We start from the raw sequence: 28000 nt of genomic DNA on the forward strand, positions 1-28000 counted from the left end.
ACAAAGCAAAACTGTGACCGGAAATAGAGTTGTCTCTCAAGGGTTCGCTACTCTGCGTGTGTAGATACACATCCGTGGTTGCGCAAATCCTGTGAAAGAAAGTTTGTAGACTGTTAATAACTTGTTTTGTCATAGAGATAAACACGGTTTTTTAATTTATTCTGTTATAGATTTAACTATTTTAAAAAACTGATCATTAGTTTGTTGTACTTTGCAATCGTCAACTTTTATGGAGGAAACCGATGGGTCTGCTATTTAATTTTGTCGTTCGTTATAACTCATTCTAAGCGAGACAGAACCATATTTTGTATAATGTTATATAAAACAGAATGCAGTTTTTCAATCTTTAATCTTTATTCTTAAGCTCAAAAGGCACTATAAAAACTGCATTGATTTGTAATCTTTGAGGGAAAGCTGTCGACGAAATGAACTGTTTTTTTTTTTCTTTTGGTGGGCTCATGGCTTTTGACGTACCTCAGTATTGTGCAATATTAACACGGTGAATGTCATAACTACTTTAACCTTTAATGTCATAACTAACCCTTGACTAAATTACATACAGATATGAATGACTTTGAAGGATTTTCATTTTAAGTAAGTTCCACCTGGGCTCACACTCTATGGTTAGATAACCAGGATTTATTTTTATGGCTATCAGTCGCAACTACTTGAAATCCCCATTTGTTAGGAAATGAGAATTCCTTTGTCTCCTCTAGCTTCAGCATAAATGATTCTTCCTCATGCAATTTCACTACTTGCTCCCAACTAGTTCCAATTCTTTGTTCTGTAATACTACTTAAATGGCTTTAATATGTTCACAGCTCATAAATACAACATTGTGGACAAACTTGGGAGTCTTCAGCCACTATGAATGGAAACTTCAGCTTTGAGCAGCTGATGCAAGCAGCTTGCAGCTCCACATTTCCACCACCATTGTTGCCTCAACACTTTCATCCTAGTGGGCACCAACAATTTCCACAAGATTTTTTCCAGAGAGTTCCACCACCACATCTTAGCTCACAACAAGTCTCCCCCTACTTTCCTGCTGGAGAAAACTTTTCCAGTGATAATTTATACAGTCCTCAGGAATATTCAGAATTTGCTAGTGACCCTAGAAATGAGTCAGGTGCTAATCATGCTTCTCATGATGACAGTTTTAACTGGCATTCTTCATATAAGCCTAGTGGTAGGCATCATATAGAATGGCACTCTCAGAACAGAGGAAGAGGTGGCAAAGCAAATAGCTACATCCGTGGCAGAGGCCAGGGAAATTATGGGTTCAGAGGAAATACTCATTTCACTAATAATAGCCAGTCTAAGCATTTTAACAAAAAAGTGTGGCATGCACAAGCAGATGACATGAGGTCTGGGAGAAGTTCTAATGAATTGCTGTACAGTTATGCAGGTCGCAGGAATTATCAGTCTTTGGATACAGCAGAGGATGTCCAGAGTACTTCAGGGAATGCTGCAGGTCAGCAGAGGAAATTGTATGTAAAGAAAGTAAACGATATTTTTGCCAGAAATAAAACAATTCCAGAAGCTAAGAAGGAGGACGGTGCAAATGGAAGCTCTGTCAAAGAGAATGGGGAGGAAGCAGCAGAAGGTCGGGATAGAAGTATGATAAGTTATTCACAGAGAGGCTTTAACATGCATGAGGGCCAAGTTAATGAGATTTCTGTCCTGCATGGTCGTGGTCGTGGTCCATCTCAGAATGGAACCTTTGGTCACAGACTGCATGTTGCTAACAAACGCTGGACAAAAGAACAAGTCAAAGAGAATGATGGCAATCAACGAGGTATGTTATGGCTATTAAGGGAGAGACTGCACGTTTATATATACATAAAAATAATCAGATCCTTACGTACTCTAATTCTGACCCAGCTGACATTTTTGAATCAAAAGTCAATGGATTTCTGTTTGAAAAAAACATTATCAGCCTTGAGTTTCTTTTAGCCAAAGCTAAAGTTGTCTTTGTATATTGATAATAAAATTAAAAATAGGAGTTTAAAGTTTAGATCCTAAAGAGTCACAATGGCTTTTTGCTTAACTAGTGATTATTCTACTGTGTCTGTAATATCTGAATCTTGTTTTGTGAAAATGAGTAATGGGTGAAATGCTCCACTATCCTGCCAGGTTATAATTGGGAGTCCCTACCTGTCTACTTTTATATTATCAGCACAGAAATAATAGCTAGCATATTCCGTAGCAGACAAACTATATCTACTTTAGTAGAAAAAAAAAACAGTATTAAATAATTTTTGCAGTATTGGGATAAAACAAATTTATTGTGCTTTCTGGGCACAGTTCACATGCAAGAGCAATTGAGTCAAGGCACATACGAATGCATGGTGTGCTGTGACAACATCTATCACAAAGCTGCTGTATGGAGCTGTGGCAACTGCTACCATGTCTTTCATTTGCGATGCATCAGACAATGGGCCAGGTCTTCTTTGGGAGAAGGTAAGTGGTGATACTGTTGCTTCACTTTTTTGAGGGGATGGGGGATAGGTCAGCAAAAGTAAATTTTTTTGTCAAAGTAAGTTTTCATATTTTATATACAAGTTTTTTGTTTTGAAGATGTGCATCAGCATGTCAGTGGCATTCTTAGGTCTACAATTATTCTTAATTTTTATTAATTACAGGGCTGATGTGAAAAATAGTATAATTTCAAGATCTCTTTATGCACATTATATGAAAACCACTTCTAGGACTGTAGTATTTAGTTTGCTTTCTGCGCACACCTGTGCAAATTATCCAGAATTATGGGTCACCTTACTGCTGCCAACTGAGTGACAGCTTTTTAAAATTTTATACAATACTATACAATACTACATGTGAATTAGGAGTGATTGCCTTGACATCTCCGTTAAAATTATTTCAGGCAATAATGTCGGCTGGCGCTGCCCTGCCTGTCAGAATGTTACTCATCAGATTCCTAATCAGTATCGATGTTTCTGTGGTAAGTGTGAGGGAGGTTGTGGGTAAGTGAGTGTGTGTGTGTGTGTGTAAACTTCTGGTAATTTCTATGAGCATGTTTGTATCACAGTGTTTTGTGGATTTATAAAATGTTGACATATGCTTGCATTAATTTTGTGTGTGTGTGTTTGATGTATTTATTGTGTATTCAGGGAAAACTGCCTTGCTTTTCTGATGTTTCTTCTTCATACTATACCATATGACAGGACTATATAGAGATCACCCTTTCTTATTCCTTTTTGCCCCCAATGGAGCAGAGGGCCAGATCACCCTCTAGGTACCTCAAATACAGCTGTCCAGTCCTGTTCCAGTCTAACAACCACAGAAACAAATTCAGCTCACCCTTCCCCTTCACTTCCCCAGTCTCTCCCTGCCATACCAGTGAGTACTCCTCTCCAGTTTTTTGCCCAGTTTCATGCAGTTAAGACGTATGTCAGCTACATTGTTTCTGTAGTCTCTTGGATATGTAAGAAGGTGCAGGCTGGGAAGTGCAGTGAAGACTCCTGCTATCTAACATACCTACTACCTGTCCTGTTCATCTTTTCCTTGTGAAGTTTGCCACTTAACTTCTTCCAAGTACAAGGTTGCATGCAGGTGGTCAGTGACACCTCGGCCTGTTAATACAGGACGACACTACTCCCTGGATGTTGCCTCCACGCTGCCTGCCAATGATTCCAATGATGCCCGGGGCAGCAGGGCAGCTTCGTCATCAAGCCTGGCTATACAGTCTGGTCATAAAGTAAGTTACTCGGCAGCCAGGGACAGTGGGGGAGAATCCGATCTTGGACTAGATGTCCTTATGAGAGAGAGAGCGCGATGTCTGTGAGCAAGATCTCACTACTGTTCCAAAAGAAAACTATTCAAGAGGTGGAGTGGATGGACCTGCAGACTTTCTACACCATCCTGTTCCTGGTATCAAAGCCAGGAGGCCGTTGGAGACCCATTCTGGATTTCAGCAGGCTCTACACCTTTCTTGCGTCTATAGAAAATGACAGGTCAGTAAGACCCGCAGTATCAGTTGGTGGCTGGCATAGACTTAGCCGATGCCTAATTACACGTCCCGATGCACCCGTCAGCAGTCCACTGCTGTGCTTTGCCTTTGAAGGCAGATTTTTTTTTCTCAGTTTGTTATGATGCACTTTGGGCTTTGCCTGGCACCATGGGTGTTAATCCGGGTCATGGAAGCGGTGCTTCACCTGTCCTGGACTTGTTGGAACAAGATTCCAATGTTTGCGTCACCAGTTGGTTTGGGCAGTCAATGCCTTGTTATGGAGTTAGGAGGAACTTTTCACCTGCAGTCCTATTGCCAAAGTTGACTAAGATCAAGGGAGCCAATGTCAGAATTCTCCTAGTAGATCCACTGAACTGGAGTTGGTCTTGAGGCTTAGAGTTAGCATCCTTGTTGGTTGAGGGTACCTCGTAAACTACAGAGCAGTCAGCTCTGTCCTCCTGCTTCAAAGAATCTGAACATTCACGCCTGGGCCTTATCAGAGCTGCTATCAGAAGTTGACATATTTCTAATGATGCAGTGACACAGGAAGATCAGGCAAGTACTGGATCTTTGCATTTATGTCCCAGGTGAAAGTGGCGGAATGTGGCCGGAAAGTGGCTTTTAAACAAGATATCCATGACACCAGTTACTATTAAAGGCTGTAAAGCCATGTTTCGGATACATTCCTTTGTTGTGGTCCTTGTGATGTGGGAACTAATATGCATCTTCTGCCTTGCTGACAAATTTTCACTTGTTCGCACAGGAGGCTGGACCCTCTTCCCTTGGGATTTAGGCTGGGTACTAACCTTTTTGAACTCAGCAGCTTTTGAGCTCTTTTCCCTGGCTCCTGTTTAACTATCTAACAGGAAGTTACTACTTCCACTACTTAGGTAGGGCCCAAAGGATCGGGATCTAGGTGCCAGGATCTAGTCAGAGTGCTACAGATTACCTCAAGCGGTCATCCTCGCGCAGAGAGGGATGTTTACATCTGTTCTTACCAGTGTGACAGTAGGAAAGACAGACATTTTCGAGCAGTCTGTTGAGGCCTGGTTCATGGCAGCTTAGTTTAGTTTAGTCCTTGTTACTCATCTGCATAGGGCCGCAACAACACCTCATCAGCAGACCTGACTTTGGGCAGCCCCCTTCAGTTGAGCCCATGTGGTTCTGACGTCCTTTGCCTTGCTTTTTACTGGTCTTTTCCAAGTCTGCTTTGGTCTCCCAACTCTCCTCTTCCCCTGAGGATTCCAGTCAAGTGCCTGCCTGGCAATGATGTCAGCTGGTTCGCGCAGGTTGTGTCCTATCCAGCCCCATTTGTGCTTTTTGGTGTCTTGGCTAGTGGCATTCTGGTTGTTTTTTTTCCACAGGCTGCTGTTGGAGATCTTTTCAGGCCATATTATTCCCAGAATATGGCATAGGCATTGGTTGGTAAAGGCCTGGAGCTTGTTGTTGATGGTGTTTGTCACTGTCCAGGTTTCAGAACCAGACAGTAGGACTGCCTTCGCATTGGTGATGAACATGCGGGTCTTACTGCTGAAGGATAATGCTCGGGAGTTCCCGACGGGCTGTAGGCTGTTGAAAGCATGCCTGGCCTTGTTGATGCAGCTTTTGATGTCATTGTCCACTCCACCATCCTTGTTGACTATGCTTCTCAGATACGTGAAGCGGTCTGTTTGCAGGATGTTCTCTCCTTGAAGTTGGATTGGAAGTTCCTGCTTGTGGTGTGGTTCATTCATCCCTTCGGTCTTCTTTCTGTTGACCTTTAAGCCAGTCTAATTCCTCTGCTAGCTTACTCTGTTTGGATTGTGCATGTTGTTGCTGATGAGATAGGAGACTAATGTCATCTGCAAAGTCCAGGTCCTCTAGCTGTTTAGTGAAGGTCCACTGGATACCGGTGTTGTTGTTCTTTGCATAATCCAGTCTATGACCATTAAGGCAGTTATGTAGCACTATCTCCAACAGCGGCATCCCTAATTTGTGACTGAGCATGTGAGATTCGAGCAGTTGCCACTAGTCTAGCCTTTTTCAAGGAATGCAGCCCTGATAGATATTATTCAGGCTATAGGATGGAGTTCTAACTTGACGCTTGCCAGGTTCTACCTGCAGGATCTTGCACTTCACTCTGACTCTTGGCATGCATTTGATTATGTCTTGGCAGCACAGCATGTGGCATGGTGGCCTGTTCAGATGGTCCAAAGGCAGCCTTGCAATCGTGCAGTCAAGGCAGCCTCACGCCCTAAACCTAACCCTGGCTGGATTTGGGGTGTCTTTTTTGTTTGTTTCACTAGGTATGCTACCAGGGTGGGCAGTCATTCCCTCCACCTGTTAGCTATTCTCCATATGGTCATGTCATCTGGTATAGTATAAAGAAGAAATACCACTTTTTTTAATAGTAAAATTTCTTTCTTCAAGTACTTACCAGATGACATGATGCCTAGCTCCGTCCTTTCTCCCCACAGGGGGTTTTCATACACAATCCAGGTGAAAAACTGAAGAGGAGTGCTCACTGGCATGGCAGGTAAAGATGGGGGTGATCTGAATTTGTGTCCATACCATTCTGTGGTCGTTAGACTGTGACTGGACTGAACAGCTGGATTTGAGGTAGCTAGAGGGTGATCTCCATGTAGTCATGTCATGTGGTAAGTACTTGAAGAAAGAAATTTTACCATCAAAAGCGGTATTTTTTTTAAGGCATCAAATTTTTCTGGCACATCTTGCAGGTGACTTGCCTACAAGTGAAGATTGTCTAGAAGTGTTAACTCTTCCAACATTTAAGGTTACATGGTGTTTTGGATGTGTTTTCAATAGGTAAGATAAGAGACCCAGAGTACCATCCAGCAGAAACCCCGCACAGCTGTGGTGATATGTGCAACAAGAAGCGAGCAGGTGACTGTATCCACCGATGCATTATGTAAGTTTAAATCTGTCTTCTTTGACCTTACTAGATGACGACTATAGAAGATAGTAGACTACATTTCTGAAAAAGAGGCCAAAATGGGCAAGAGATTTTGAGGAAGTGCAATGCTAAAGGTGTGGACACTGGGTCACAGGGTAAATGGTTTTGATAAACACAAAAATAGCCATCGTATCCCATTTAAAAGAGTGCTCTTTTGGGTCATCCGTGGTTCTCCTTGCTTTAGAAGAATACACAGATGCTGGAAATGAAAGGGGAGACAACTGAGAAGTTGGAGGTAACTATGGAAACACTGATGCAACCCATCTAACAGAGGGGAACCAGAGGTAACCGGTCCTGAAAAATGAATTTGAGGTGAACTAACTGTATTTGTAATGCATCATAAATGAGCAAGGAACAGCTGCCCCACTTAACCACAAAATGTGGGTGTAGTAGTACGGTTGGTTTAGTAGGAAAGTGCTGCCACGTAGAGGTGATTTGGCAAAGGAAAACATCTGATGGTCAGTCCTGTGAACACATACAGTGAGTGTCCTGAGACAAGATCTGAATCCACATGAACAAGTGTCTGAATCACTACATTACCACTCACCCCTTATAATACCTAACAAGAAACTCCACTGGAACTTTAAGACTTTGTTATATTTGTACCATATGACGAACAATTTTCAACCATGCTTGGAGAGAGAGGGTTAGCTGTCTGATGGCTGTTGGTGACCTGACCAGTTTAGGACCCTGTGTGCCAAACAAGTGCAGGCTCACTGTCAAAGACACTCAATGGTTAAAGAGCAAATGTAGCATATGTTCTGTGATGATGTAATTGGGCCAGTCTTGAAAAAGAACGTACAATAAAAATTGCTGTTTTCACTGACATCTTACTAAAGATCATTGACATATATTTTTAAAATACATTCTATTGTGAAAACATTTGTTTCCACTCCACTATTACCCTTATGCCTGTAAAAATTGGCTTTATGGTACTTGTATATTGATAACTGTGATCCTGTCAGTTGTTGACTTGTAGTTGCTAGCAATGGACACAGTGATACTCCAGAAAAGCTGATCTTGTTGTAATGTAGAAAGATGTAGCTTTTAGTTTAATATATGTTTCAATTTGTTGCAGTCTGTGCCATCCAGGCCCTTGTCCTCCTTGTGCAGCTGTTGTCAGCAAGATGTGTGACTGTGGCAGCGTCAAGTAATCTCTTTTAAAACTTTTTCAATTAAATGTTTTATGCTATCAATTTTTGAAAGGTTGGAGATATTTCATTCTTTCAATTTTTTTTTTGGAGGGGGGAGGGGGGAGAGATCATTCTTGATAATTTCTTGTTCTTTAAAGATTCATTTTTTTATTATAGTAACAAAGCTTTTAGGAAAAGTGTGTTTGCATGTGTGTATGTTAAGGGGAAATACATTTTAATGGATACAGCTAGTCCAGAATTATGAGATATTTAATTCTTTGTTATGAATGGGCTCAGTTTGGTTTTAGTATAAAAAAAACACATTCCCTACTTTGTAGATTTATGAAATTGTCATCTAGTATTTTTGTGTACTTTGTCTACACAGGAAAAGTGTGAAATGTGGACAGTCCAATGACTTCAAATGTGATAAGGTTTGTGGCAAACTGTTGAATTGTGGGCAGCATTCTTGTGCAAGAATTTGCCATGCAGGAGAATGTCTTCCATGCAGCATTACTGAACAGCAAAGTATGTTAACACTATTTTCTTGAAGGTACAGCTTTTAATGATAGTTGATTGTTTTTGATCATTTCAACCAAAAAATTGTCCTTACAGCTATATCAGTCCAAATATGACCATGCTGTGTCACATAAGATCACATCTCTCCAACACAGCAAGTTGAATTGACCCAGGCCTGGGCTTAGGGAATGCCCGAGCAATGAAATGTTTCATATTAATAAAATGTCTGCTTATACAATTACAAGAACAAACTAAAAAATAATGATGTCAAATGCTTCCAAAGAAAAAACTGCAATGATTTTAGAAAAAATTATGTTTATCCACTATAGTGAGATTTTAACTGAACATCTTCATGTATAAATATATGTCATCAGAGATCAATTTGTGATTTAGGCCTAGATCAGTTTGACCAGGGGTGCCCAACCTATGACCTGCAGGCCACATCAGCCCAAGAAGGTTGGGCACCACTGAGTTTGACTAAGGCAGATTGGTAAATATGACTGAAGCAATGTGGTCTGGATCACAGTGACCAGTTACCCAATAAACAAGCAGTTTCTTTCAAAATATTTTTATTTTATGTGACTTCTGCAGAATATTGTAATATAGGGTTAAAGCTCAGCCAGAGGCAGTCTGTTGTTAAAATGTACTGAATTTTTTTTTCAACACACCACTTCTACAAAAAAGTCGTAATAGAGTACAAACTGTTGGTTATAAGTTGAGTTGGATAGGTTATGATAGGGAAGGTTTTAATAAGGAAGCTTTACAGTAGTTACAGACATAAGCAGCCAATATATGGTATCTGTGAGTGCCATGGTACAAGCGAGATTCGTGCAGACTTAAAACTAATCACCATGCTATTCAGGATGAAGCAAAACTTAAGCAAATTAAACTTTGCTTTACAATTGAAAATCAAACTCAAATCAATATTCCAGATGTGCAAGAAGAAAGTTAAATGATTTGATCTGCTTTGCTTCTTTAATTGAGCTATTTTCCAAAACTCCACCCTGCTTCCCCATATATCAGCATTAAGACGAAGGAATCACATTTTTTGCTTACTTTTTAATTTCTAGTTAATCATCTGGGAGGACTATTTTATATTTACCAAATTGGATACTTACATACAGCATTTTTGTGAGCACATGGTATGTTTCCCTTGGGTATATAGATGCCATAAATGTACTCATTTGTTTACATTCTCATACATACATGGCAAACTTGTTGGAACTTGAACCTCTTCAAGCACCTGTTGGATAGTAACAGATAAGAAAAACAAGTTTGCAGTTTTGCAATATTTTTTTCCTCAGTTCTTTTATGTACACCATTTGCATGTCTGTTCTTGTTTCCAGAGTGTTACGGTGGTCACCAGACTCGTGAAGTATTATGTGGCTCTGAAGAGATTGCAGCCATATCTTTTTCATGCAATGCAGCGTGTGGCAAGTAAGCTATGTTCTGCTATCAGTCTGGATGTAATCCCTTAAACCAGATCTTTGACAGGTATTACTGCATTTTAAGTGTGTTTTCTGCATTTGGCAAGGATCATCTCTGAGAAATATAAATATCTGCTTTAAAGAGCCTAACCACCCAAGAGCAAAATTTTCTGTCATTCAGCAGTTCTCAGGAAAATGACAGAAAACCAAGAAGTGTAGCCATAGCTGGTAGTAATGTCATAAGGTGCCCACAGTCAGCCATGGCTCAGAGGCAACACTGATAATAATGATCCCATATAATTCTTTTGTTGGTGGGGCTTGACAGTGGAAAGTATTTAAGTGAGGAGTAGAAAGTTATATATTATTGGGCAGTAAGAGGCTAAAATAGCAAACTTTCTGCCGCAAAATATTTGCTTTTTTTCTCGCATCAGTTAGTGGTTTGTTATGGGTTGTCACAGGATGCTGGGCTGCAACAATCATGTTTGTGAAGATCCTTGTCATCCTGGTGACTGTGGAACCTGTAGCCTCCTGCCTCAGGAAGTTAGGAATTGCTGCTGTGGCAAAACCTCTCTGGCAGACTTGTCTGTAGCTCCTCGTAAAAGCTGTTTGGACCCTTTGCCAACATGTGACAAGCTCTGCCAAAAACGTTTGGCTTGTGGACCTGAAGGTAGAACATTTCTTACATCAATATGCAACATACACATTATTTATTTTGTTAGTTTTAGTTATTATTTATACTTCTTTTCTGTCTTACCAGTGTTCTTTCTTGTCTGTCTCACTGCGCTCCACGCCTAAGTATGTCAGCGAAAAATTTTTTCCTTAGTTCACTTTACACTTAGACCATCTGAATTATTTTTGATCAAGATTTTTTAAGATTTTCCACGATTGATTATACACTTTATAACGCAAAAAGTTGTGGGTTAAAAGCTCACTGGGGTAAACAACAAGGAATAATCCTGTTCTCTATTAGCAGCCCAGCAGTAATTAGGTACTTGATTTATCAGAGAAGATAAAAGATGAGAAATGGTTGGGTTCCATCTTCTGTGTATTTTACCTTCTATACAGGGAACCACTTAGTTCACTGCCCTAATGGCCAGTAGTCCTTCATGCTGTGACTATTGCCATGTTTCTGTGATAAGCATGTTACATTTTGTCCTAGAGGACATGCACATAAATAGCACTGTGTTTTCTGATTAAAGCCACCACCAACTGGTGCAACTTACCTTGTAGTAGTGTGGTGGCTTGTGTGCCTCAACGACCCACAGAGCTATGTCGGCGGGAGCCTTGTGCTCCTGGCAGGTCCAACCAAGCCGAACAGGTCTGTCAGGGTAGAGGCCGGACTAAAATGTTGCACCCTGGCCCTCCAGGTTGGGGGTTTTGCTATGGGTTAACAACCCATTCAAGTAAAACATCAACTGTTACAGAAACTGCAACAATATCGCAACAGGGGCCTGGTCAGGAAGATTCCTCTCCAGAAGAGCTCATGACGCAGGCTGGTGAAAGCCCTAGGGAAGCCAGCATGCCGACTCATCTTCTGACGACCAAGGCAAAAACCAGGATAGGGACCTGGAATATCAGAACCCTTTATGAAAGTGGCAAATCAGCTCAAGTAGCGAGGGAAATGAGAAGATACAATATCACGGTCCTCGGGTTATGTGAAACCAGATGGAATGGAAGTGGGCAGGCCAGACTAACATCAGGGGAAACCATCATTTACTCTGGCCACAAAGACCTGGACCACGACCATTCCCAGGGAGTAGCACTGTTGATGTCAACAGAGGCAACAAAGGCGCTGAGGGCCTGGGAGCCAGTTTCACCACGGCTCATGTCGGCAAGATTCAATGCTAAAGGAAGGAAGACTACCATCATCCAGTGCTATGCACCAACGAATGCCGCAGACGAAGAGGAAAAAGAAGAATTCTATAACTCCCTGCAGTCTCTTCTTGACCGCACACCAGGAAGAGATCTGAAGATTATCATGGGAGACCTAAATGCCAAAGTGGGAGATGACAACACCAACAGAGAGCTCATCATGGGAAGACATGGCGTCGGCACCTGCAATGAAAACGGGGAGCTCTTCATAGACTTCTGCGCTTTCAACGACCATGTCATTGGTGGCACTGTATTCCCACACAAGAATATACACAAAACAACGTGGACTTCCCCAGATGGCCAAACGGAAAACCAGATTGACCATATAACAGTTGGTCGAAGGTGGAGAAGGAGTCTCCAAGATGTCAGAGTGAGAAGAGGAGCAGATGCTGCTTCAGACCACCAGCTTCTAATAGCAGTCTTCAAGATCAAGCTGAAGTCCTTCATTGATACAGCAGGCAGACCACATCACAAGTTCAATACCCAGTACTTCAAGAACAAGGAGACACGGGAAATTTATAACTGTGAAATTAAGAATAAGTACGAGGCCCTTTCAGGATTGGCGGAAGAATCTGTGGAAGAACACTGGTCAACACTCAAAAGAATTTGGAAGTCAACCTGTACAGATGTTCTAGGAAAGAGGGAAAGAAAACATAAGGAATGGATAACCCAAGAGACCTGGGCAAAGATTGAATCAAGAAAGGGACTGAAACAGAAGCTCAACCAGTGCCAAGACCAGCAAGAGAAAGAAGGTCTCAGAGCGAAATACTGGGAAGCCAATCGCCAAGTGAAGAGGTCGTCAAGGGAGGACAAGAGACGCTTCACCCATGAACTAACAGAGGAAGCAGAGACAGCAGCCACACAGGGAAACATGAAGAGATTATATGAAATAACACGAACTCTGTCAGGCAAGAGCGTAAACTCAAACAAGCCAGTGAAAGACAAAAACGGCAAGACCATAACAAATGATGCAGAGCAAAGAGACCGCTGGATGGAGTACTTCGAAGAGATGCTGAATAGACCTCATCCACCATCCTTACCTGACATACCACCAGCAACTGAACAACTTCATGTCAACACCAGCCCTCCCACTAAGACAGAAATCATCAAAGCTATCAAAAGCATGAAAAATGGCAAAGCAGCAGGCCCGGACGGCATACCTCCAGAAGCATTAAAGGCAGACCCAGAAACAACAGCAACAATTTTACAGCCCCTCCTACACAAGATCTGGGAACAAGAGCTAATCCCAGCAGACTGGAAATTAGGCCACCTGGTCAAACTTCCAAAGAAAGGAGACCTGTCCCAGTGCAACAACTGGCGGGGAATCATGCTGCTGTCCATCCCCAGCAAAGTCCTGACAAGGATAATACTAGAGAGACTGAAGAAGGCACTAGACATGAGAATGAGACCAGAACAAGCAGGGTTTCGCCAAGACAAATCATGCACTGACCATATTGCAACCCTTCGTATCATCATAGAACAGTCCATCGAATGGCAATCCTCCCTTTATATAACCTTTGTGGACTTTGAGAAGGCCTTCGACAGTGTAGACAGGGACGTCATCTGGAGACTGATGAACCACTATGGTATTCCGCCTAAATTCATAAACATCGTCCAGGGATTGTATGAAGACTCATCCTGCCAAGTTATCCATAATGGCAAACTCACTAAACCTTTTGTAATGAAGACTGGTGTAAGACAGGGTTGCATACTATCACCGACAATCTTCCTGATGGTCATAGACTGGGTTATGCGTAAGACGACCCAAGACAACAACACCGGTATCCAGTGGACCTTCACTAAACAGCTAGAAGACCTGGACTTTGCAGATGACATTAGTCTCCTATCTCATCGGCAGCAGCATGCACAAACCAAACTGAGCAAGCTAGCAGAGGAAGCAGAAAAGACCGGCTTAAAGATCAACAAAAAGAAGACCGAAGTGATGAAATTCAACAACAAGCAAGAACTTCCAATTCAACTTCAAGGAGAGAACATCCTAGAAACAGACCGCTTCACATATCTGGGGAGCATCGTCAGCAAGGATGGTGGAGCGGACGAAGACATCAGAAGCCGCATAAACAAGGCCAGGCATACTTTCAACAGTCTGCGCCCCATCTGGAACTCCCGAGCATTATCCCTACGCAACAAGACCCGCATATTTAACACCAATGTGAAGGCAGTCCTACTGTATGGCTCTGAAACTTGGAGAGTGACAAACACCATCAACAACAAGCTCCAGACCTTCACCAACCGATGCCTTCGCCATATTTTGAGAATAAGATGGCCTGAGAGGATCTCAAACAGCAGCCTGTGGGAAAGAACTAACCAGAATGCCATTAGTCAAGACATCAAAAAGCGCAAGTGGGGCTGGATAGGACACACCCTGCGCAAACCGGCTGACACCATTGCCAGGCAGGCACTTGACTGGAACCCGCAGGGGAAGAGAAAAGTTGGGAGGCCAAAACAGACCTGGAGAAGATCAGTAGAGAGCGAGGCAAAGGCTGCCGGAACCACATGGGCCCAACTGAGGGGGGCTGCCCAAAACCGGGTTCGCTGGCGAGGTGTTGTTGCGGCCCTATGCTCCTTGAGGAGTAACAAGGAATGATGATGATGATTTCTGATTAAAGATATTACGCTCTCTTACTTTAGCTAGTGTTTTACTGTTCGCATGTAACATTAATACTAGTGGCTTCCAGTCTGTGATTATTAGGAGTTTATTACAGGATTTCATTAAGTATGGAAGCTCTGAAACAAGTTTGTTTTTTCTTTTTCGTATTACCTCTGCCAACAGAGACTTTTGTTCGTTGCCTGTGGTGTGGCTGTAACGGGAGTCCTTAACTACAATCATTAATGCCTTTCTTATCTGAAAGGATGATTGTTTTTTTAAAAAAAGTTCTGGTCAGTGTATTTCAGTTTTTCTGCTCAAAATAGAAAAAAAGTTTAGCTCTTGTAACCTGTCACTTCTCTTTAATCTCATGTCACTGTTGTTTTGGGCAGGTAATCCACATGTGTGTCAGCAGAAATGTCACATAGGACCTTGTGGGGAATGTGATGGAGTCACAGAATTAACTTGTGTGTGTGGTGCAGTGCACAAGGAATTTCCATGTCATGATTTAGTCAAATTTTCAGGTAGGTCACACTCATGTGGCTTTGCATGACATAGTAATGCTTGCTCAGTATTATTTGATTGCTTTGAGGGGGAAAAAAGTTCTTGAATACAAGTTCTTCCATGGTTGTTTACACCCTTCTCTTTCCTTTCTGTTTCTGTACTTGCTTGTATTGGATTATTTCCAGCTGACCAACCATTCAAGTGCGAAAAGAGATGCAACAAAAAGAAGATGTGTGGCCGACACAAATGCAATGAAACATGCTGTGTGGTAAGATATTTTTGAGTAAATTCTGTGTTTATTAAATATAGCACTCTGTTTTAGTCAAAACTTTTGCAAATATTGCTCTATTCAAAAAGAGCTATACACTATGCCTGACCATTTTTCCTTAGAAAAATTGTTCATTAGTATTTTATCCTTTATTACTAAATGACATGGTACCCTACTAGTTACCCAAAACCGGGTGCCACTCCTGATTGGTCAAAGCTTACCAATGAACAGGGAGTACACAAACTCCACCAACTCATTCCTCATCCTGCCCTGCCTAGCCTGTGAGCTCACCTCACCAGTTCTGCTTTCAGTGACCTTTTCTTGGTGATGTGTCATGGAGAAGCCTTGGGTTACCTGCTCTGCAATAGCGTTGTATGTTCACTATCCCACTCCCTGTCATGTTTTATCGATTCACCATGTGATATTTGCTTCTCCTGGCTGCAGTTGGTCAGCGATGAATTGCTACAGAAAAGGATGTTTTTCTTGATTTGCAACAGTAACCTTTTTTTTTTAATTGACTGCCAACCCACCTCATTTATTTTCCACTTAGTCATGTCATCTGGTATAGTACAAAAAAAATGTATGATGAAGTAACCTGGTTTTTCTCCTACTTTTGTGCTATTGATCTCTTCTGAGTTCTGGCAAAAACTGGAGAAGTGAACAGGGCAGAATATGAGAGTGAGTGGGATTAGTTTGTGCTCCCTGTTCATTGGTTATTTTTGACCAATCAGCAGCAGATGACTGGAATTGGGTAGTTAGTAAGGTGAACTCCACGAAGTCATGTCACCTGATAAGTACTTGAAAAAGGGAATTTTACCACCGAAGGAGATATTTCTAATTGACCAGAATAGTTCTGTTTTGTCACTTAATTTTTTTATGCTATAATTAATAAACTTTGAATCTTTGTGACTCAGGAACATTTCAATATGACAATGTGCATTGCAGCGGGAGGTCCACATTTGTGAGCAGACTTGTGGTCGGCAGCTCAGCTGTGGGCTGCATAGATGTGAAGAGCTTTGTCACCGTGGCAACTGCAGGCCATGTTTGCAAGCTAGTATGTATTTCCTGTTCTCCTGTATGATGATGTACTACATGAGAATGCAGTCTTTTCTTTCTTTTTTTTTTTTCTTTTCTTTTTTTTCTCTTTTTCAAAGAGGATAAATGATCTGAGATTTAACTGTTTGATCTTTGCTAAGTGATAGAAGCTGTGTAGTACAATCTTGCATAAACACAGAGACTATTAATTGTTTAAAAACTGTGGCCTTGTTCATTAAAAAAAATAATTTTGTTAAGCGCTGACATGTGGTTTGTTGCCAGCCTTTGATGAACTGTCCTGTCACTGTGGGGCAGAAGTTATCTATCCTCCAGTGCCTTGTGGTACAATGCCACCTCCCTGTCACCGCATCTGCACACGCCTACATGCCTGTGCACATCCAGGTGAGAACAGTCATTTAAGGCTACGGGTTTTTCCAAAGTTAAGTTGTAACAGTGATTTTCAAGGATTTTCAAAACTTTCGGAGGAGTTGAAATAGAAGATTAGAAGTAAATTCTAAGAAAAATCTGACCAAGGTCAATGCCAACACTGCAGCTACAACCCCAAAAAAGAGGGAAGGGGCTGCAGAAGTGGATGCCCTGCTCGGCACTACAAGATAGGGGTCTCTTCCCTCTCCAAAAAAATCATATTGATTATTCCAAAATTTCGATTTTTCACAAGCCTACTTTTGATATAAATATGTTTTTTAATTAAGAAAAATTATTATGTAAGTATTCTAACCTTGCCCTCGCTTTGTCTTTTACAAAACAAGCAATTTAGATGATCGTGGCCTGGGGTGCAGTTTCTGTCACCTGATTAGTGGACAAAAATACTCAACATACCATTACAACATGAATGTCTGAACTTATCACAGAAGTAACTAAATTTTGGATCATTGTGAGCACTGGGATAATTCTACAACTGAGAGAGAGTAAATTTTGTTTTGCCATGTGTTGAAGAAGTCCCATAATTGTTGGTTTCCTTTACAGTGAGACACACATGTCATAGTGAGGAAATATGCCCACCTTGTACAGAACTTGTGGAGAAAGTATGCATGGGTGAGCACGAGGTAGGTTTTATGCTTGTGCTCTGTTTGTTTGTCAATACAGCAGTATGTTCTAATACCCATCCAAGCCCTAGGATTTAGTAATACTCATTTAGCTGACATGTCAAACATTAGAAAAGAAAAACACCCTATTTTTCATATCACAGATTGGATAATATATATGTTGTATATTTGTTTAAAGACAAGGAAGAATATTCCTTGTCACATGACAGACATACCGTGCGGGAGGTCTTGTGGTAAAATGCTGCCATGTGGGCAGCACAAGTGTCAGCGCTCATGTCACAAGGTTAGAACCTCATTACTGTTCATTTATCCTAGTTATAAAATGTCTTGACATGTTCCACCTCTTCAGTTAAAACTCTAATAAAATAGTTGAAATATATTACAAAGAAAACATGCAGTAGAAAATCTTGTCATTTTGCCATTCAGGGAGTTTGCTTTGCTGAGGGCGAGTTCTGCAAGCAGCCTTGTACTAAGAAAAGGCCTGACTGCGATCACCCATGTGGTGCACCTTGCCATGCAGATTCTGAGCAGTGTCCCCCAATTCCTTGCAAGGCTCAGGTACGTTTTAAACCTTGCTTTTAGCTTATGGGATATGAATTGCTTGACATTTACCTCTGAAGCACAGAAATGTGTATATACTGCATGAAATATATGCTATTTCCCACAGGCAGCACACCTATAAATGGCTTTTAGTGTCTATATTTTATTTGAACCTTAGAATATTTTATTTGAACCTTAGAATAACATGACTTATTTTTTTAATGACAACAGATGAATGTGCATTTGTATTGACTTGGTCATATTTTAGAGGAAAGCTATTTAACATATAAATTACCATTTACATAACATTACTATAAAAAAAATAATATAAGTGCTCCTTCATCAAGTTTTGGCTTTTCCAATATATTGTATACAAATGATATATGCGTTGTGCATTGGACAAAAGCATCATTTGTCATGCTAAAGATGAAGCAAATTGTGTGTAGAATATAGACTAAATAAAAACTTATTTACTGTATGCTGTGTGACAAGTACAGTCAAATCTCCCTACTATGCCACCCCTCTACTATGCCACTCTCGGTATTATGCCACTTTTGCTCGGTCCCGACTATAAATTCAATGTAAAAAAAAATTTACTATGCCACCCCAGACTCTCGCTACTATGCCACTTTTTTTGTGACTGTTAAAAGACACAAGTTGTGAAATTCCGCGCAGTGCTCGATTACTATACTGTATGGTAGTGTGGGACATTGCAGTTAGGTGGATGGAACCTAGCACGCACACAGGGAGGGTGGAGGCTGGCAATGGGGGGGTGGTGGTCGCTGGCCGGGTGACAGCCACGTGACAGAGGGAAGGTGTGAGGGAGTCGACTAGCGACAGGATGCAGGTGCGCGGATGTGGTTGGGAGGGGTGGAGGATGAAGAGGTGAGGGGGAGAATGAGAGGAGACAGCTAGGGAAGCCGACGATTCTTGAGAGCTTTGGACCAGACCTGGGCAAAGGCCTCCTATCTCTGACCGGCCCGCCCGCCAGTATATATACTATACATACAGTATTAGGTAAAACTGAGTTAACTATATTAGTCTGGCCCTCTAAAACCATCCCAATTTCTCATGCGGCCCCTTGGGAAAATTAATTGCCCACCCCTGCTTTGGACTGACGGGTAACTTGAACAAATAAAGCCGTTTTTACGAACCCTCTCTACTATGCCACTCTCGCTACTATGCCACTTTTGCTCGGTCCCGGTAGGTGGCATAGTAGGGAGATTTGACTGTAGTATCATTTTAATAGCACGGTTGAGTTGCCTAATGTTTTAGGTTGAGATCACTTGTGCATGCAAAAACAGAAGAGCTATGGCTCAGTGTCAAGCCGGAGGCAGTATGTCAGCTGAGATCATCCAGTTTCAAAAGTGAGTTACATTGTGCTGTAGCAGATATAGAGACTTTATTCAGCTTTTTAAAATCCCATTGAATATGTAAAATTCAAAATCTGGCAGCTTGTACTATTTCTTTTTAACCTCTTGGGTTATGTCCACAGATGTTCATGTAAAGCTTATGTAATCATTATACCTTGTTGCCAAGTTTACAGACTACTTTGGTACAGACGATTACAAGATAATTTGTGCCTGATTAAATGTATGTATGTGTGTTTTTAGGTTGGCAGTTCAGGCTGTGGCCAGTGGTGGTCCTGGACAAGAGCTAGATATTTCACACCTTATGCAGAAAAAAACAAGACTGTGAGTTTATCCAAGATCTGTATCTCTGTATTGATAGATACAGGTATTTCTGACACATTTCAATGTGATATGTGAGAGTGATATCCCTTCACCTGACTGGCTAGGCGGTGACTTCTGTCTGTCATTTTTCATCTTTGCCTATTGATCTGCGTTAAGTTTTGTGTTAAATATTGATGTGAGCATGCGTTTAACCATTCGCTACATCCCTGGATTGATTTCAGGGTCAGTGCCACTTCTTTTTCTGGACCATTCTAATTTATTCCTATTGCTCCATCTGTGCCATCTTGCCATTACTTTGATTTTAGATCTGTGCATCAGCAATTTCAGATTATTGTTTCCTTTTCCTGAGATCGCTTCGGAATGTATTGATATTGAGCTGTCCTCGAAATTTGTGTGCAATACAGGCAGGTCTGATATAACTGACATTGTACATCTCCAAGAGCTAAGCTTGCAATGACTATAAGCATTATGCTTTAACAAGATTTGTGTTGATGGAATGCTATTTTCATCTGTGAAAGTTAGGCCACTGCACCAAAGATTGCAAGTTCAGCTTCTATTTAAATGTCATATAAACATAGAACACTTTAAACCAGCTTTGATGATATGAATTGATATATGAATCAACTTTATTCTAATTTTTATTATTAAAGGACATAGGAGGGGGCAGTTATGGTCCCCTTTATTCAACTGTTTACAGTTACAAAGATAAAAAGTTGCTGGTCAGTTTATGTATGTGGTTTTTGGATTAAGAAATGATTTATGCATAAAACTGCGTAATTTCTGTACAGTTATGAACATGCTTCTTACTCCTGCATGTAAAAGTGCTATTTCAACCAAATATCTAGACTGATATGTTAGCAAACAAGTGTTCTTTGTGGTTCTTTGCTTTTTATTGATATATGAAAAAATCTCACCTGCTGGCTGCAAGGGTAGCCATTATGCCATGTCTGTTTCTGTCTGCAGGCTGGAATGTGATGCAAAATGTGCCATTCTGGAGAGAAATAAACGCATTGCTTTTGCATTGGAAATCCAGAATCCAGAGTTAGATACCAAATTAAGTGGCCCAAAGTACTCGGATTTCCTGAAGGACATGTGTCGGTATGAAAGCTTCTGTCAACAGCCACTTTAGATGATGGCATGTGTGTGCATCTGGTTGCATGGACTGTATATGCATAAAACAACATGACTATTTGTTAACTACATAAACCACATGATTATTTAAGTATGTTGCAGGAAGTTATCTTTGTATGAGCAAATGTTAAATTTTGTAAGGTCTTTTATACCAGCCTTGTCAGATGTGATCCATGTGGCCCTCAGGGGCCCCTCATTCTGACATGCTTGTTTTGACCATGAATTAATGTTTGTCCTACTTTGTTTCTTAAAAAGAAATAAAATTTGACAGTGGTCAATTGATTTGTCAAGTAAAGCGGATGAGACTAGTTTGAATAAATTGATAGCAAATTAACGTCTCCTTTATTTTCAGAAAGCAACCAGCCTTCATCGCCAAAGTTGAAAAAGCTTTAGCTGAACTTATTCAGAATGCAAAACAGGTAGGGCTTTAAGCATTTCTTTTTATGTAATTTTCCTGTCAAATGTAAAAAATATTTATTTCGTGCCTTTCTATAAAGTCCAGTTCTTTTGTTTTTTTATCAGCAAATCACCATTCTTTTTCTTGAATCAGATTTCTTGTATCTCTCTTTACCATAAATTGACATTTTCTTTTGCTGTCTCTTATTTTTATATTCTCTATTGCTGTATTTTAAAACTTATGTATTTGTTAATGACTTTCTCCAAAAGACTAATTTTACCAAAATAAATGTGCACACAGTCCAAGCAATCGTCCCGAAGCTATGCTTTTCCATCAATGAATAGAGAGCAGCGGCGAGCTGTTCATGAACTAGCAGAAGCCTATGGATGTGAAACACAAAGTTATGACTACGAACCTAACAAAAATGTGGTTGCCACAGCTCACAGGCAAGTAATATTTTTTAGTATTATTTCTGGAACCTTTTCCAGCAGTTTTTTGGTATGCCTTTGTATAGAAAAAGATAACCAAATAAATGCATGGATACTTGTGTGTATTGTGTACATGTTTACATGCATGTCTCAGTTTTTTGCATTTTTAAGTGGTGTTATACAGGTTATTTCAGTTTGGTTATTTCAGTGTGTTATTAGACAAGTTTCAATGTGGTGTTATACAGGTTATTTCAATATTTACTTCTCTGAAGATAGTAAGGGTAGATGGTGTGACATGTGCATCCTAATATGTAGAACATTATGTCCAAAATATTCACAAGAGCACATATTTTTATATTTTATCTGCAAGTGATATAATTTAAACTTGTTATTACAGAACCAAATGCTATTTGCCACCTGTGACATTGACAGCTTCTCTTGCACGTAAAGTTCCTATTCCCATTCCACATCATGCCAAGCCAGTGTTAGCATGGTGAGCCTAGACTTAATAGTGATGAAAGAGAAATAAATGAATTTCATTGTATGTTTGCTTTTAAGCGTTTTTGTTTTTTTTTTTCTTGGAAAACTCTCCAAAATGTAAACTGTTTAGGGTCTTGTTATTTAGAGGGCACTCACACAAATCTTGCTTTATATGATTTATTTTTATTTATTTTATTAATCTTGTAAGAGTACAAGAGTTTCCTCCTTTTTTTTTTCTTTTTCTTGGCCTTAAAGCTTCTAACCCAACCGTTGAGAAACATTTTAATCCATTTTATTTACAGGGGAGATGATTCTTCATCCACCACTCTGTCCAAAGAGAAGGAAAAAGAGGACAAACCAGCTATTGATTACTTTGACTTTTCCCAAAAATGACAAAATTTGCATTTATTTCTGGGAATTAGGTGTTATATAATGGTTTTGAGATTTTTCCCATTTTTACCTCTAGTCTCTGTATTGTTTTACAGAAATTCTTTAAAGATAAAATCAGATTACCTGGTTATTATCAGTTTCTTGAGACTAATATTTTAACAGTTTTCCATATTTTCATTGTAGTGTTGCTATTAAACCCCTCACTTGCCACCACTTCAACAAGAGACCCTGAAATAGATCTTGTCTCGGGATACTCTCCGTATGTGACACCTGTTCACAGGGCTGGGTATTGGGTTTTTCTGTTCAGGTACTCTGGTTTCCTACCTTCTTCCCTCTCCCCTATAGTGCAAAATCACCTCAAGGTGGAAGCACTTTATTACTAAATTAGTCACAACCATTTTTATTGTGGGATTTTTTTTTAAAGGTTCTTTAGATTTGAACAGTTTCCATAATTATGTCTGTATGTAAGTTTGTTATTCAGAAATAGACAAATATGCCTTTTTTATACTTTTTGCTGTCATTTGTAGACATCAATATTGAGTAGTGTTTCAGATAATGATAATAATTGGATGGTAGTTGATTCAAACATTCTTGTCCTTCACGTTTAAAACTCTTAGCTTAATAAAAATTATAGGGTTCTCAACTTTAAAGGCCGTGCACCTACATACACCTGCATATATGCATGATGTGAAAACCTGTCAGACTTCATTTTCTCATGTGGACACTGCGCCTCTGGTCCATAGCTACAACCTTAAAAGAATTCTGTTGTGTGAGATTATGCAGTAACAATCAGCTTACTACACATCTATCTTAACAGTATTTTCCTTAGGGTCTTTTGCAATTTTGTTGTTGTTGTTAGGTCATGTTTTCTGGGGGTTTTTTCTCTGTATGTTTTGAATCTTTTGTATGTAATTTTTTGAGTGGTTTGCTTTTGGGGAAAAAAGGGTTCAGTTAAATGTGGAAGCCTAAACCCTATAAACAACAAGAATATTTTGTGCAGCATTCTGTGCCTCAAAAGTTGAAAGACTTGAGAAATAGATTTTCAATGCGTATCAAGTGGTGATCAACATTGATAAGACATCTTACTGAATATTGTTTACATTATGCTTGCTTTAGTTTGTATGCTTAATTTCTTTGAACAGAGAAGTGAATAATAAAAATAATAAAACACGCACAGAAACTATTGTCATATCAGTCTTGCCATAAAAGTGATCTGTTACATCAGAACAATGGTATCATTTTGAATTTTGCTTGACAACCATAGCGCTCCTGTGATGAAAATCAGCAAACTAATCCAGGGAACTAACTCTGGGCATTGAAGTCATGCGGAAACTCTCCCTTAGACCGATCTGCTCTGTGCTGAGCTTGCGCACGAACATTGCTGTTAGATGTAGAGGAAGCTATCGCTTTTGGTAAGAGACAAGCGACACGCCTGATGAACTAATCATGTCAAGCTATTAAGTCGTTTGTGCTTTCTGCTTTATTATCTTTTTCCTCTAAAAAATAAATCTCGTATATTTCTGATGTCTTCTTTCTTTCCGTTTTTCCTGTAGTTCTCAGATGGTTCGCTGGAAAATACTACTGTCAGAATTTCATTTTTTCTTTGTGAATACATCAGAATTTTGAGGGTTTTGTTTGTTTGTGATGATGAAATAGCGTCTTTTCTCACCATGAAAGACGTGCTTACAGTGTATTACAAGTATGCAACAGCAAGGTCTGTAAGTTGACCCAGTTTCTCCCTCCCTCTCCCCCTCCCACCCACATACAAGGTGCATGCTTTGTTCTTGCTGTAACTAAATATTTTAACCCTTGTATATGTACAGGTATAAAAAAATGGTATCATATGCTTGCATTTTTTGCAGTGATCGATGTTGTGAAAATTTCATATGTAAACTAATGTTGTATTATTTAGCAGAAAGGGGATCGATTGTTCTAGATGTACAGCTGTGCTGCACTACAAGCCCGACAAATAAAAATAATGGAGGAAAACAAAGGCAGTAACTGAAGTTCGTCCGCACATGAATCGATCAATCTTCAGCCTTCACTGATGATGTCAAACATTCTCTTGACTGCGACTCGCTGCTAGCTGTCATCAAAAGTACAGGATGTGAGAGAGCGTTTTCATCAGCTTGCATGTTCAGAGTCTTGCTGCACCGATATACCTCAGTCCGAGAATTCCACAGTAATGGTCCCACCTTGCTTTTCGTCTGCGTGTCTGTCAACCTGTTGAAAATGAGATATTTTCATCGTTACGTCATACGCAGGTGGCTGGTACAATCTTGGCACTTTTAGTCCCCAATCTGGATCAGGGTTTACCTTTGCAAGTCGTGCTTACCAGGCCCGTTCTTAACACCCCCCCGCGAGGCCCGATCGCTACGGTTTTAATCAAAAGCGCGGGGCCCTAGGCAGATGCCTCGTCTGCTTGCCCCTAAACACGGCCCTGTGCTTATCCATACTTTTTTGTGCTCATTATGACCAAAATCATTAAGCATTTTAAAGTACAGGTTGACCTCATTGGTTTCTATCTTCTATCCTCGTGTAAACGAGTATTAGTGTTAGTGTGTGTGAGATGCGCGCGAGAGAATAGCATTAGGTCACATTTGCATTAATTTTTATATTTCAGTCACGCAGCGATCTGTGTGTGATCAAACAGGTCTTTGCAAGATTTTGATATTTTCTAACCATTTCATAAGAATTCTTGGATCAGATGATGTATGGAGGTTGCCCTTACCGCTAAGAAACCGTTAAATTTGAAATAATAGCTTTAGTTCACATTACAATACAGCAAGGGTTTCCCCCGGGATTGAGTTCCCCCGCAAATTCTTTATAGGAAGGTGCATAATGATGGTGCAGAATTACTGCCCATCAGGAAAGCACTTGCTCCTCGTTGGTACAGAGACATGTGTACCTCAAATCCTGACGGACTTAACATAGTCTGCTACTTTCTCCTGGACAAAAACAGTACTTGTGCAAAATGTGATAAGGTTTAAACAAACGGTGTGGATTTGCATAGAGGAAGTGTGCACACAACGAAAACACGCCCACTCCTCATAAGAAGACTGATCAGTCGCCGTTGCCCATCCTGTGGTCAACTTCTCACGTCAGTCTACAGCCAGCAGCATAAGTGCGAGGAGACCATCGCACTTCATCAAAAGGCACACATTGGTGATAACGCACGATAGACAGAATGGACGAACTTATCATATTATTACACTGACTCCTTGACCTCTCAAGGTAAAAAAAAAAACGTTGCAAGCGGGGCGGCTCAAGCACGCGCTTTCACCTTGGTTGGTTTATTTAATAGGAAAGGGCTTCAACCTTGCCGCAATTTCGCACTTTGTACCCAGAAAAACCCCCCGTCACCCAGCCTTGCGAACAGGTGTCACGTACAGAAAATGTCCCGAGACGAGATCTGAACTCTGAGCCGCTCACTGCAGTGGTGGCAAGTGAGTGTTCTAACCACTACACCACCGGTCGCTTTCACTCGTGGGGCTGCATTCCTCTCTTCATGTTGTCCAGAGATCACGGATATTTCTGCTAAACAACAAGATGGGTCAAGGCTACTAACTTTCTCGTAGCAGTCCGATGCCAGATAAAATTGCTCCGAAGTCTTATTTTCGTGCATGCAGTCTCATCTTGGACAAGTAGGGTGCAATTTTATCATCACTCGATAACATCTTCGATTTGATCGGCAAGATCACTAACCATAACTTACTTTAGGAGTAAAGAAATAAATTATATAGAAAGACTTGTTTTCTGTTATTTTTATCTACCACTCTTTTCATGTTACCCTTTGAATAGCTCGAATAAGGATTTGACAGTTACTGGTTTTGTTTTCTCGTGTACCTCAACTATTCATTTTTACAAGGTTTTGTGTTATCAAGTGACCAGCAGAAGTAGAGGCACCTATAAAAACGAAGACATTTCTGATAACTGAAAAACGTACAAAAAACTTATATCTCTCTCAATCACTCTTCTCGAATGTGTTCCTGCTTTGGTTTGTATCTCGCAATGTGCTATGCATACTGCGTTGTACTGGAACCGTCTAAATTCTGTCATCCTAAGGATGGCAAAGCTTTAGTGATGAACCTGCAGGTTGTGAGCTTGTTGTCTGTAGTCGTAGCCACCAGCGGCGTGAAAATCACGGACTATCACGAACGTCTCGCGCGCTTGACAAACAACATGAAAATAGACGCAAGCAAGACACACTCACACAAACACTCATCTCTCTCTCACGTGTTTTACAGACCTCAGACGTACGTAAGAGAAACCCTTGATACATAGGTAATTGATGTAAGATGGCAAGAACAATGGGAAGAAGCAAACTTTTATTGTTAGGATCTTGATTGCAGTATCTTTGGAATGGAACAGTGAGTACGTCATTGGAGGAAAGCTTCTGAGCTTCTACTCAGGCGGTCCGGTGGCGCAACAGTTATCACCTGTCACCGACACAGAGGAAGGTTGGTTGTCCTGGGTGCAGCTCTCGTCTCGGACACGCTGTTCTTTCTGGCTGCCTTGCCGTGATTTAGATGTAGGTGCTGGCTCGGCGAAAAATATCAATTCCTCCTCCTTCAGAATTGCCACTTGAGGAAGGTTTGTAGGTTGGTATTGTTTTCTAAAGTAATACACGTGATGTTTTTCCCTTCTGGTCATGTCCAGGTACGCAATGGAGTCGGGTTCTTCGAGCACTGCAATCAAACGGCTCTTCGCGCCTTCCGTGGTTTCTCGAAACTGGATAGCTAGCGTTACCAGGGCAACGGCAATGCGCACTTAAGTACACGTTTCCTTAGAAACGCCTTCTGCAATGAGACCCTGCGCAACTCAGGGGCTGCACCCTTCATGCTTTGTGATGGGGTGAAACCAGAATGGAGTTGCTTAAATGGGACAGAGTGGTAGCCATGATACTCGGCTTTGATAACATGAACACAAATGTAGTTAGATGGCCAAGCTCAACCGGAGGAGAAGATTATTCGGCAATAAGCGACTACTGGAAGGTGTATAGGTTTTTTCCGCTGTCTTTAGCCACAGGGACAGCGGCGAGACCTTCCCGTGATGAGTTGGACTTGGAATACACCATCAGTACGTTCTTAGACATTTAGTTGTTCTTGTTATAATTTAATTGTTAGAAGTTTCACATTTTCTAGTTTCTTATTTAAATATTGTATTTTGTCTAAAATTCTTATTTAAAACAATCACTTCCAATTTTTATAACTTCGCGTTGTGGAAATTGTGTGAGGGTGAAAAGTTAAGGCGTGTGAGTGTTAATTTGACGATGTACATGGCCGTTCCTCCTTTTCTGTTGTCTTCTGATCCTGTGGTTTGTGCTCTCATATTCCTATGTTTAATTCGTGGTGTGCTTTTACTCCTTATTCTGTGTCACATTCCTGTGTTTTGACTCATTATCCTGTGTTCCTGCTATGATTGTATATTTTACCTCCTCTCTCTCACGTGTTCCTGTCTTTTTCACAATGCTTCGATCTTTTTAAAAACTTTTTCATCGGTTTGTTCGACTAACATGGGATCGAATCTAACAAGTTCAGGATTAAAAAAAAAAACAAAAAAAAAAAAAAAACAAAAAAACTTTGCTGATATC

The 28000-nt window shown here is 40.6% G+C and overlaps 1 protein-coding gene across 3 annotated transcripts; it reads left to right on the top strand.

The window, feature by feature from the left end:
• The first annotated feature begins 18 nt into the window (after positions 1 to 18).
• Positions 19 to 27998, top strand: LOC112565421 (transcriptional repressor NF-X1-like). 3 transcript variants are annotated; one of them, XM_025240879.1, is made up of 23 exons: positions 19 to 101; positions 822 to 1795; positions 2305 to 2460; positions 2882 to 2959; positions 6773 to 6875; positions 7999 to 8070; positions 8439 to 8578; positions 9916 to 10006; positions 10455 to 10663; positions 14866 to 14997; positions 15163 to 15245; positions 16191 to 16299; positions 16563 to 16682; positions 17268 to 17347; positions 17526 to 17630; positions 17774 to 17905; positions 19163 to 19254; positions 19501 to 19581; positions 20545 to 20679; positions 21065 to 21131; positions 21410 to 21555; positions 21935 to 22030; positions 22320 to 27998. In XM_025240879.1, exons 2-23 carry the CDS (start codon positions 868 to 870, stop codon positions 22408 to 22410), a joined length of 3246 nt encoding a protein of 1081 aa, XP_025096664.1. In that variant the 5' UTR covers positions 19 to 101; positions 822 to 867; the 3' UTR covers positions 22411 to 27998. The 3 variants fall into 3 exon arrangements, with proteins under 3 accessions (XP_025096664.1, XP_025096666.1, XP_025096665.1); XM_025240881.1 differs by lacking the exon at positions 19 to 101 and adding an exon at positions 128 to 146; XM_025240880.1 differs by lacking the exon at positions 19 to 101 and adding an exon at positions 143 to 246.
• The last annotated feature ends 2 nt before the right edge of the window (positions 27999 to 28000 follow it).

Source organism: Pomacea canaliculata, linkage group LG5, assembly GCF_003073045.1.
Source record: "Pomacea canaliculata isolate SZHN2017 linkage group LG5, ASM307304v1, whole genome shotgun sequence".
Taxonomy (NCBI): Eukaryota; Metazoa; Mollusca; class Gastropoda; order Architaenioglossa; family Ampullariidae; genus Pomacea; species Pomacea canaliculata.

Excerpts from the sequence above, each read along its gene's own strand:
- LOC112565421 (XM_025240879.1), top strand. The coding sequence starts at position 868 with ATGAATGGAAACTTCAGCTTTGAGCAGCTGATGCAAGCAGCTTGCAGC. Across the intron at positions 16,683-17,267 it reads ACATGCCTGTGCACATCCAG|TGAGACACACATGTCATAGT; the intron begins GTGAGAACAGTC and ends TTTCCTTTACAG. Across the intron at positions 20,680-21,064 it reads TTCCTGAAGGACATGTGTCG|AAAGCAACCAGCCTTCATCG; the intron begins GTATGAAAGCTT and ends CTTTATTTTCAG.